Genomic DNA, 13200 nt, shown 5'->3' with positions numbered 1-13200 from the left:
GTTGAAAGTATTCAGTAGTAAATCATGTAAATAATAAAATTTTAAATACAATTGTTCTTTGTTTGAAAATTTAATCAAAAAGTATGTAAAATTAAATAAAATTTTCTAAATAGATTTTAAATAACCACTCACCGATGAGGCGTATGTGTAAACTTTACAACCGTATGTTGGAATAATTAGATATGTTAAGTTCTAAAGTTATTTATAGTATATCATAATCGCCACGCTTTATAGATGAGTTGGCCGGTATTATGGTACGCAGAGGACACTGCTGCTCATTCTAAGGAATCTTGTCAGTGAGCAATTGCAATCCTATACAAATAATGCACAAAGGATAAATAATATAAGATGTATCCTCGGAATCGAACTCGCGACCTACTTTTGCAAGTCTGATCTTTACCGCTGGGCTAGTACTGCTTAATCAGTCAATTAAGAAGCTTGGAATAATTAATATCATTCGTTGTTTTCAAACAACCACAATATAACTTAATTCTTACTTTACTTTTTATTGCACTTCTAAAAAGTTGTACACTTTCGATTCTAATGTATACCTCTTTATTTATAGTAAGTCCTTTGTACAATCAACTGATTTAATGAATCAAATAAAAGAAACAGATATCGTATGCATGTTGTGTCATGATATGGTTGAGAGAGGTTAAATTAATGTTGCTATTAATAACTTCATTGCCAGTGTCTTAAACATGCGAGTCAGTCAGAAGCCAACTTTCTTTTTTGTTGATTATTTGTATAAAAAGGATTCAAATTTTATTATTTAAGTACCATATGTGCCATCAATAAGGTATTAAAAATAATGAAACCGACACTATGAAAGGAATTTTCATTATCAGTGTTGAGTCCCGCGTGTTTTGGATCGTAGCGAACCCTTTCTGGTACTTATATTGCAGGCATAATAAAAAAAAACATAACAGATAACTAAAAAACTTACTGTTCCCCAACGAAGTAAGAACGTTCAAGCTCAGTGCTGACACGTTAGCATGATACTTCACGCGATGCCGGCGCTGTTCTAGCTCATAAAACTAAGTAGGCGGAAATCTCGCGCCGGTGCGAGATAGGCCCCTCGTCATACACATCGCGTCTCGCGCCGGTAAGAGACCGGCAGCTAAATCGCTAGTCGCTATATAGCAGTCTTTTAAGCTTATTGCAAAATCTTCGGTTTGATAAAACCAAACAAAGTTTTCAACTGACGACATCAGATGATACGTCATTTTACTAAAGTTAGGCCTTTTGTACATTCGCGGTTATCAGTGTTGTATGTGTCACTGTGGGAGTTTGTAGACATATGGTGGCAAAACTTCACGGCACCGCCGCGCATTCTCTTCTGTGAGCCACGTCTTTTTCTCTACTTTTGAGTTTATGTTTAAACGTGTGCAAGGTTAATTTCTTTCTTGTATAGATTCATAAGAACATCCGAAGCTTAGCGCAAAAAATCCCAAGCGGCCATTGGCCGGTGTCTCGATCGATAGCTTTTTCGTCCCATGTGCAAGATTGAATGTTTTCCTTCGACTTTTTTAATTTTTTTCCACCTACTACATACTCCTGACCAAGTAGGATTTGCAAATTTGTCGGGTGTGAGAGGGCATCTTTTAAGGCAGTGAGGCACGACTACTCCGCTTAAAGTTATGAAGACATGTTGTGGACAGCAAGCCTTACATATGCCTAATCCTATCTTCTTCAAGGTCACTAGTTGTTTGCAAAGCTAACAACATTTTTTGTATAAATAAAGCCTAGATTTAATCAGACTATTGTTTATACATACATATATATTGTCACGAAGGAAACGTCAATATAGTTGACACTCGCAAAATGTTTGGAAAAGGTCCGAGAAGTTGGTATGAATAAAATCCATTAGAAGGAATATCCAAATTATAGTTTTGTAACGACTGCAGAGGTTTTATGCTACATCTGGCTTTAAAGAAAATATACAATGTCATTAATTTCAAACTTGCAAATATCAAAATGATTACATACTAGAATGCCCGATTCAATATTGACGACTATAAAATCTTTTATGGGGGGATTATAAGTCAACCTCGTAAGGCGTCTTAAAGACGTCCTTACAGATCCAGTCGCAGGGTTCCCACAATCCACTCACCACACACCTCACGCTTATACTACGATACGATACTCAATACACTGCAAGCGATAACTCCCCAACTACAGCAACCACTGCACTGGCGATCGCTCACTAAAAACGCGTGCGATGGTCAAAAATCATTCACCATACTTCTTACCGCTCGTTACGTAACGGCGTCGGCCTCCCGACGTCGCCGCCGCGAACAGCGTGGGCGATCCGAGGTAGTATCAGTATACTTCCTTAGATTGCCGAGTGGTTCACGCTGCCCTCCACATTTAACTCCTCACTCAGTACACGATCAGTAACACTGACTAGAAAGACTTACTTGAGCGCGCTAGCCGCGAGGTCTGCCGGCCGACCGGGTCGCGCTGGGTTTGTGTCCTCGAGGGCTGGCTGGGTAAGCCCCGCTGCTACGATCTCGCGGCCACTACCTGTGTTACTTCCTCGTCCTTCCACCGAGTACTGATGCGGGTTCGGAAACTCAAATCCTGTAATTTTATATAGTTCACCCTCCGTCCCGTAGACTCGTTTCCGATGAAGCTGTAAAAGCCGCAAGGCTAACAGCAAAAACTTCTCATGAGACAGTAGAATAGACAATAGAGATTACAAGTCAGTCTAAATCCTGAAGAGAAGTGAGAAGAGAGTCTGCATTTCACTATCCCTAATTAAAAATATATCTTTTTAATTGAATACGAATTCGTTGATAGTAATGAATAACTGCCGTTGAAGCTGGAAGGTTCATGACTGGTGAACAAGAGCCGGTAGACGCGGCGTGAGTAGGCCCGCTCCCCCCACTAGACCAACAACATAACCAATGTCGTGGGAAAACGTATGTTGGGAGCGCAAGACCGGCCATCGTGCGATCTGTGGCCTTGCGATATGCGTCTCTTAGATGACACCACAATGATGATTATTCAATGCGTACATGTTTCCGTGTGCCTATATTCAATTGCGCGTGCGCGTCTGTTTGAGTTAGCTTTGTGATTTCAACTAGTTACTACTCAAACATAAAAGTAAGTCAAACAACTTGTTTTTTAACTAGTGGGTACTGCATTGAAGTCATAATAATGTCAGTCGATAAGCGCCCAGTGAAAAGCATATGCCTCTCAAAGATCGCCGCTACAATTGTTCAATTATATATCCATTGGATGGTACAAGTTCTACTTCTTATAATATTAATTAATGGTGTATATAAAAACAAGTAACTTATTACCTATATATCTTTAAAGAAACCGATAAATCTATGTTCAAGATCGAATTAACATAAGAAAGTTACAAAATGGTTATTTTAAAGTTTTTTAAAACATTAAAGAATAGAAACGGGTTTTTGCATTTAAAACTTTAAAACCAAATATCTGTTATATTAACTTGTAAGGTCGATGTCACGTGTTATCACAACGAATGTTATCACGGTAGAAAACTAACCATGGAGTACATAAAATATTCCATCCATTACGCTTTGTTATGAAAATACTGTAATCAAACAATAACAGATAGTAAATTTGGTGCTCCGAGTTACGCTGCGAGATCAAATTAGGAATGAGAACTGAAGAACCAAGTTCACCGACTAAGCTCGAAGAATTGCTCGTGTTTGAAGTGGCAGTGGCACATTGCTTGTGCGGCCGGAGGCGGTGGGCGTAACGCGGGGAAGTCCCTAATTCCGCGACTTTTATTATGTCCACCTGTCATAGTTGAGGTCGCTGAAACTCGGGTCGGTAAACATAAGTCATCGTGGCGATCTCTGGCCAGTATGGTGATATGATGATATGTTATTTTAAAGATTTTAAAGATTAATAATATTATTGTGAGAGAACTAAAAACGTGGTAGTGATGTGTCTTATGTAACTACGTATCGGTTGAATGGGCACGGCAAGGCCGTTATGAGCACAACGTCTGTGTTTTCTTATTTGTAATGTCTATTTGTATTGTATTTATATTCGGTCAATATATATATATATGTATACTAGCTGATCCCGCAAACAATGTTGAGCAAAAAAAAAATTCATTAACAAATAAAAAATAAGGGTTGATCGTAGAGGGGTGAAAATTTAAGGTTGTATGTATTTTTGTATGCTGTATCATAAAGAAATAAAAACAAAAAATTAAAATAAATATTTAAGGGTGAACAACCCTTATCATTTAGGGGTATGGAAAATAAATAGTAGCCGATTCTCATACCTACTGAACACACATATTAAATTTGGTAAAAATCAGTCAAGCCGTTTAGGAGGAGTTCAAGTTCGAACACCGTGACACGAGAATTTTATATATTAGATATATACATACACACACACGCACATATATATACCTGGAATTGCTAACGATTGCTCAATATCAAAAACGGGCATCGATTTATTGACTCTGCCGCTCAGCACTGAAATTCACTGCTTTTATATATATATTTTATATACCGCTACTTACTACAAAATGACATCCGATACATTCAAAAGCCGCATCGTTTTGAGACCAAGACGCCTATTAAAGTTTCGATTCAACTACAATATATAATAACACAAGCCACGTACACTGCACACTGTCATCGTCGCCATTCAATAACTGACAGTATCATGGATCACAGGTAAAGCTAGCCCATGTAGATACTGGATAGAAGCGTTGATGGATTTTTTCTCGTGCTAACCCACATAAATAATCGATAGAAGAGCAACCGACCAAGTCTAAGTTTGGCCTACAAGGGACCCTAATGTTGGAATACTAAGCGGGTATTTTCAATAAGTGACAGCTAAAACTAAACCACTCTCATGGGCCTTTAACCCTAGTGCAGGGAGCGTTCGCGATTTAAGTGCACGGTTGCTTACTAATCCGGTAAAAAAGTAATAGGTTAACAAATTTCGTCTATTTACACATACATGTTTCGTCTATGTTCACTTACGTAAATATATTTTTTCAAAAGAAAAAAAAAACTGATATATACGTAGTAAATAAATGTGGTATGTACTTAAATAATATGAAGTTACTTTAGGTACATGACAATAATTGTGAAAATAAACACATTTGCTAAGTAATTTTGTTTATTGGGCATGAGTAATATATCAGAATACAAAAAAAATTGTAAATATATTCATATATTTTTTTTTTATTTTCAAAATATAAAGATAAAACGAAGTATTTGAGCAAAAATTTAGTTAAAAATATTTACATGCGAACGAGAGAGAAAGAATAGAGATCTGGACGCTGAAGAATTTGGATAGTCGGAAAGTTGACGTCCTAGATACGTGGTGTTGGAGATAGATGCTCAGAATCCCGAGGACCATGCACCGAACCGACGTTCGGATCCTCAAAGAACTCAACATAAAAGAGAAGTTATCGTGCGCAATTACGAAAGTTCTTTGAACATATCACTCGTAATGAGGACTCAATGGAACGTTTGGTGATGCAAGGAACTGTCTGTAAATAAATGATCTCACTATCCCAAACACCGAGCTACACGGAGACGTTGCGAGTAGCAGGGGCCAGAATCGACCACGTCCACTCTGAGAAGATTCCACGAATGAGAAGACATGCAAATGTTGATTCTTTAATCAAATATCAAATATTACGTTAATCTATTAGGAGGACCGGAAAATAATGTTGTTTCTGTCGACATATTTTACAACAACCAATTGATTTTTACCGCTCCGGCATTGAAAATATGTATACTAGATGGCAAAAGGTTGTTGATAACGAAGGTAAATATATATATATTACTAGCTGAAACCGCAAACGTTGTTTTGCAAAAAAAAAAAAAATAAAGTTTTTAATTAACAAATGTAAGATAAGGGTTGACCGTAGAGGAGTGAAAATTTAGGTTTGTATGTATTTTTGTATGCTGTATCATAATAAAATAAAAACCAAAAAAATTGTCAAAAAAATTAAAAATAAAATTTAGGGGTGGACCACCCTTATCACTTAGGGGTATGGAAAATAGATAGTAGCCGATTCTCAGACCTACTGAATACGCATATTAAATTTGGTAAAAATCAGTCAAGCCGTTTCAGAGGAGTTCAAGTTCGAACACCGTGACACGAGAATTTTATATATTAGATTAGAAATAAAAACTTGTTAAAATGTAGTCGTGTGACTTTAACTTAAGAAAGCGACATTACTTTCCGGTCCCTCTAATATTTTGTAAATAAAATCAAGGAGTTTAAGTTTTAATAATGTAATCTTTTCGATTCGCTCTGTATAAACTCTAACAAAGCTCCATTAAAGAAATAATTGCAAGAATGAGGCTGCCAATTAGCAGCTGAAAACGCGATCTAGAATTTTTCGATGCATTGAACTCATTGTTTCAATAAAAACGAGTTATTACGCATTATCCTATTAAAACCATATGACTTCAGTAAAAAAATCCTTAATGTTGGCAAGTACATTCAAATCTATTTTTCGGCGATGGATTGGCACCGCATATAAGAAAAAGCACAACAAAATCACAAAAAAAATTCTTGTTTAGCTTCAAAAACTAGCTTGCGCAAAATTATTAACAAATCAATTATTATTATTATTATTATTATCATTATTATCAATCAAAATATGCAGGAAATAATTCAAAACTACACAAAGTTATAAGAAATCGTAAAAACGTATTACCATTGTTCTTCGTAGTCTAAAAATACGCGATTTTTTTAAGGTACAGGTACGTAACAGAATTAAAATCGCTTTCGTCACATGAAGATAACACGCACTCGTTTTGAGTTAACTTTTTTAGTTTAAGATGACGACTTGTTTTTACTACACTTGAATATGTCTCCATGGCCTTATATACAAGAACTGATCTACTTCATACACCGTACAAAAAAATTGCACAATAAAGTACGCACAAAAAAAAAACCAAACCACAGTATGGAAACATTAGAGTTAATATTGGGTAGTTAACGTGTACATATAGACAAACACATACATATGTATATCGCATTTATTTACATAAACTTATTATAAATACAGAATAATACAAAATTGTAAATTCAATAATAAATAAAACATCAATCTAACCTGGATTGCACTAGCCTCAGAAAGAATAAAGAAACAGAGAATGAAATAATAATAATAAAAGGATAAAATGTAATCATAGGTCTAGTAAATATTTCTTTACCATTATTATTTAAATAATCAGGTAGTATTATATTTATATAATCAGGTAGTGACATAGCACTACTTTTGTTCTTATATATATCTAATATATAAAATTCTCGTGTCACGGTGTTCGAACTTAAACTCCTTTGAAACGGCTTGACCGATTTTTACCAAATTTTATATGCGTATTTAGTATGTCTAAGAATCGGCTACTATCTATTTTTCATACCCCTTAGTGATAAGGGTTGTTCACCCTTAAAAATTTTTTTTTATTTTTTTGACGAAATTTTTTGGTTTTATTTTTTTATGATACAACATACAAAAATACATACAACCCTAAATTTTTACCCCTCTACGATCAACCCTTATTTTTAAATAGAAAATTAAATAATTTTTTTTTGCAAAACAACGTTTGCGGGATCAGCTAGTATATATATATACATATTTTTAGTTTTATGCATTGGTTATAAACATTTTTATGATTACTTCCTCATTTTCTTATCATAAAAAGGTGGTTCATTTACACTCACTTCACTGTGCATTCATATATTACGTTAACCTTTGTCAGCGTCTGGTTCTCCTTGAAAGATAGGCTATTCTGTTATTGAAAAACAACTTTTTATACCTTTATTTATAGTTTACTAATTTGCACTGTCACTTTATTGGTATAAATATAGTAGATTATTTTTTTTAAATCAAAGTCATTAATGCAAATGTTGGAAGTCATTCGTATTAGAAGTTAATTCATATGTGCGACGTCATGTTTATGAATGAAATATTTATATCCTTGGAAGCCGCTGGCGTCACAATCACCGATAACTACAGTCTCGTGTTCTTATTGCCTTATCGACGATAAAAATAAAAATAAATCTAGAAGCTTAAAGATTACTTTATCTACCACATAATATATATTACAGTGATCATCTGTATCATCTTTAGAAGAATTTTGATAGCATGAAAATCCAGTTTGATATAAATAAGAACCATATTGGAACTTCCTTTTAATAGCATCTTAACAAATTAGAGTCTAAATCACAAGTACTGAGCAAAGTATTATATTTATAGTAATTAAAAATATATTCATTGTCATGTTAACCTAAATTTAAATAAATAATCACTTTAGTGCTACCAAAACTGCAGTACCACGCCTTAGGAATGCGCGCGGTGAGAGAAGGGGAAGTAAGACAGATAGCGCTCGTGTATTTTTTTCCTCTGTCATCATATCTCTACGTTTTTATAAGACGCGGTGTAGCGGTTACGATAGCGTTATAACAAAGCATATATTCAAGAGTATAGAAGAAAGAAAGAGATGCTGAAGTAACAAAAAAATGCTACATTTAAACTATAAATAAATGAATATTCGATAAAGTAAATACATTACGCTACAATTACTATTATAGAGAATCAAACAAATGTATAAAGTCGTCAATGTGATTAGGTACATTATAATCTATTTTCTATTATCGCAATTTGTTTGTCCCAATAAATTGAAGATTTAATATCGAATAATGAGATAATGAACGTACCACTTAAATGTAAATAATGCTAATATGCAATGAAGATAAGGTCGATCGTAAAAACAGTGTTGTAAATGTACATTACATTGTGTTTTAGTGTTCTTAAGGAAACCGTTTGCGACGCTACGGAACTTAAACTGAATTAACAACATTGTAAAGTGCACAACGACGTGTAATAGAAATGTTGAAAAAAATTAAATCTATCAACAGTGTTATAAATGTGTTGGAGAATTTACCAAAATTTGGATGTTCGGGTGCAAGAAGATTGAACGCGTGGGCGCAGGATAGAGTGATCAAGTCGCCGTTCAAGGATATAGAAATACCAAATTGCACGCTATATGAATACGTGTGGCAGAATTTGGAAAAATGGCCGGAACGAACAGTGTCGGTGAGTATCTATAGTTTTATTATTAAAGATAACATATTTATACTCTTTTCGGTATTTATTCGGTCACTCCTTTAGGTAAACCGACGGCAGTGCAATATCATTCATTGTGAAGATTTTTAGGTGATGCCTTTTCTTTGCAGTGGACATGTATCGGCTGACTTGATGATGATATTGTTTCTTCTTCTATTGTAAAGCCATCATCATTATTTTAGTTATCCACCTATACATAGGCCTTTCACGTAGATTTCCAATAAGACCTGATAAGACCGGACCGAAAGTAGCGTATTCCAGAGTATTCCGATGATCTTAACCGTCCTTCCCCGCGCTTGCTAGACGGTTCCTTTCACTCCAGAACCTAAAGGCACCTGCGACCATCATTTTTAAGCGCTATTTGATTTAGTCTATACGTATGAGAATATTATTAATTATAAGAAGAATTTAATTACTTAAGATATATAATAGCGATGTGGTTAGTTTCATATTTATGGGAAACTGCGTGTGGTACTACTACTTGAATATTATATCTCTGAATTATATTCTCATTTAATATGTTTACGACAAGGTAGATAGGAGACCTTGTTCATGACTTGTGGATTCAGGTCAATTCAACCGGACCTCTTGAAAATATATGCATGTGCCTGTGTGCAATGGACATCCTAATTTAAAAAAAATCTTATTATATCATAAATATTTTTAATTCATATTAACGCATGGAATTTAATTACTCTTCTACAGTATTAATAATATTGTGAATGTAACAACAAAAAAAAAACCTTTTGGTTTTTGCTGGCTTTTCTCAGCTCAGGACGGCTTTAGAAACTTTGTAGTTGTAAGTTAAGGGATGTCATTGAGAGCGAACTCAATCTGGTTATAATTTCTATCGAATTGGGATCTTCGGTCTTTCTTTACGTGACGTATACGAGTTATAACTAAAAATGATCTTATCAAAATAATAATACAAGTAAGTCAATAATTAAATGAAAATTGCGATATATATACTGCGATCAAAAAGTAAGGTGAAATTGTCATTTAAAACTCTCTGGCATTAGGAAGGAAGGTAAGAGAAGTTGGTAGGACTTTTCTTACATTTGCCAAACATCTGTTTATCAAAACTTGGAATACTTGGTTGAGCCCAAATAATTTTGAAGTATGTTTTGTGTTTGAAACGCGTCAAGTCTCGATTGGTGCCAAAATAGCACAATTATTTGGTAAAAAGGCGTCAAAACCTCGACTCGTATTGTTCCGCAATTATCGTATTCGCCTGATTTAGCTCCCTGCGACTTCCTGCTATTCAGCAAACTTAAAAGTCCAATCCGGAGACGCCGTTTTCACACGATTGAGGAGATAAATCGAAGAAGACTATACCGAAAAAAGACTATTCCGACTGTTTTAGGACTGGATATAGCGACTTGGAAGAATAAATAAAGACTTAATATATTATAAACAAATTCACCTTTGTTTTTGATTCCATTATAATATATTGTATTTATAAAACCAATATAGAAAATATCAGCATATTAGTTATTGCATAAAAACTACAAATTTGTATAACATCAGTTGCAAATGTAGTTTTTCCACGGTACGGTTCTACACTGTTGTTTTATTGGCGGCATATCGCTCGTGACACCTACGGCTATCTAGCTGACAGATTTTCGCTCGAGCTAGTTGACAAGGCGTGGGTAACTATATTAGGGAGACTGACGATCTTATGGGGTCTATGCTTTGCGGTTGGTATAGGTAGGGTATAGTTCTCATGATGATTATGATCACTGGGTTGGTGGAAGAATGTTACGTTTTTTTATTGACCTGGAGTCTCACTGCTACCAAAATGGCATTTGCAGATTCCGCGGGTTCTTCTAGCCTGGGACCCGTTTTAAGATAATGAAGCTCGATATCTACCAGAGAAACCTGGGTTCGGGCCGTTACATATTACTATATGACCGGATTTGGAGGCCGTCGAGCACTCAGGTCGCTTTTGCGAAATCTGCATACAGTGAGGAGACTCAAGGCTTTCGGGGGACCTCAGTTTAAGCTATCACTCGTCAATAATACCCGTTAAGCATTACGAAACAAGAGCTCCCAAGAGAGCCAAACTGGTAGGTTGCTATTGCCTGGCTAATATGTTACACCATATTTCTTTAACGATCACAGTGTATAACTCTGTGTATAAAACTAAAAGAGACATAGATGTCCTGTGATTATTAGTTAGTGAACTTAAAACGAAAGTAAATGAAAAGCAAGAGGTCTGAAAATCAACAGGAGTTCTAGTTTTTTTTGGCTATAATTTTCTTCTGAAAACAAAAAAACCGCAACTTCAGACTTTAAATTAGTTAATCAGCCTTACCTCCTAAATAAAATAAATTTATCTACATAAATAATTAAAATTGGAATGTCTTTTTGTAATATTAAAATAACCCCTTTTAACTATATACTTACATCTATACGATGCTCATTCTATTTTTAAAAAAAATTGTTTTTATCTGCCTGTCTTACTTATACTGGTAGGTAACTGATGTAATAAGTAACTTAGGCTACTTTTACTCTGGAAAAATTATTAAACGAAAACATAATAAAACAAACCAAATATCTTTTTTTTAAATTCCACGCGGACGGAGTCGCGGGCTCAGCTAGTTAATAAATACTTTTGTAATTACTTTATATTTCATATGAAGTTTATTATTATAATTAATAAAAATATAAATTTTAATATTAATATTTCATAAGAATTATTAATTAATGTTTTAAATTTTAGAGTGATTTCTTTGTACAGGGTCATTGTAATTAGGTGTCAAATCTTCAAAGCTATATGGCCTATACATTTTAATCCTATAATTAATCATACTTTATAGCCACGGCAATATTAATTGGCTAAAAGAAACGAAAGCCAATTGGTCGTATATGGACAAACTCTCTTAAAATTTGAATATTATTTTAGGAATCTCTTGATATCGGAATAAATTAATATTTATGGAATATGATTTTGTTGTATAAATAAAGATCTGATTTACCTTTGATTCTAAATCCAGTTATTAAGTTTTCGGTTTCTCCTAATCTGATAAGACTAATCTAATCTTCAATATATTAATACGAATTAACGCTCAGGAGGGAAACAGTAAGCAATCGGATGATAACAAGTTAGATAACATTCCAAAGATTTCATTACTTTTCCTCAAAGTAAAATGAAAGCAAAATACAGTTGTTCAGACTACTAATAGTTATACAGATCGATAGATTACATATGTAAAAGTTTTAAAGGGGTAAAGTTATAGATCATTTGTTTTTGTTGAACCTTTAGCTTTTACACTTATTTCCAATCACGCTGTACATACAAAGAAATTACTTTATGTGATTAGTCTGAAATGATGTCACATTAATCTATCTTTTCTATTAAAAAGGCCAATCTGGCAGTGTAATTTACAGGGACAGATTATAAACAAAACTAATTTTAATACGAGTAATCAAAAATTTTGTAACGCTTTTTCTTACTATATTATAATCAGGTTATTTATGATATCTGAAACCACTGAAGGAATATGGTATACCGTATATTAATAGGTAACAAAAGTGCTGTGTATATATATATATATATATATATATGTACACATACACACACACACACATATATGTGTATATATATATATATATATTTATATATATATGTATATTTATAATTTATCATAAATATTCTTTCAATTCAAACAGGTTCTATTGTACATTTAAAAGTACCTATAAAAATATGATAAAATTAGTCACGCCATTGTTTCAAGCGACGTATGCAATACATTACATGTGTTAATAAATCATACGGGTTATTTTATAAGAATTCCTATCGATATTAACAACGGTACATACAAAAACATAGCAATAAAAGCGTACGTTACTAATTGAATAAAAAGCAAGACGAAAAAGAATGATATAATAAATTTTCTATATTAGCATTAAATACGAAAAACAGTGTAATATTGCAATTATTTTATATGATCTATTAATTAGGATATAGGATTTATCAGAATAAACAGTTCAAGACATACGGACCACTCAAGATTATTATCTACGGAATCACATAAACGGCTTCTTGTTATTGTTTGATTATAAAAAAATTGTATATATTGTATTTTTTTCCCCTCCTC

The 13200-nt window shown here is 33.8% G+C and overlaps 1 protein-coding gene across 1 annotated transcript in view; it reads left to right on the top strand.

Annotated features, from left to right (window-relative positions):
• Nucleotides 1–13200, top strand: part of LOC137929684 (uncharacterized) — a 35183-nt gene that overhangs the window by 5121 nt on the left and 16862 nt on the right. The window contains exon 2 of the mRNA XM_068772745.1: nucleotides 8780–9070. Coding sequence (XP_068628846.1) covers nucleotides 8864–9070 — 207 coding nt within the window. The 5' untranslated portion in view covers nucleotides 8780–8863. The remainder of the gene's footprint in view (nucleotides 1–8779; nucleotides 9071–13200) is intronic.

Source organism: Battus philenor, unplaced genomic scaffold, assembly GCF_028537555.1.
Source record: "Battus philenor isolate CCGP_79_NKW_IND1 unplaced genomic scaffold, ilBatPhil1.0.hap1 SCAF_11, whole genome shotgun sequence".
Lineage (NCBI taxonomy): Eukaryota > Metazoa > Arthropoda > Insecta > Lepidoptera > Papilionidae > Battus > Battus philenor.
This window is presented reverse-complemented; position numbering and strand designations above follow the sequence as displayed.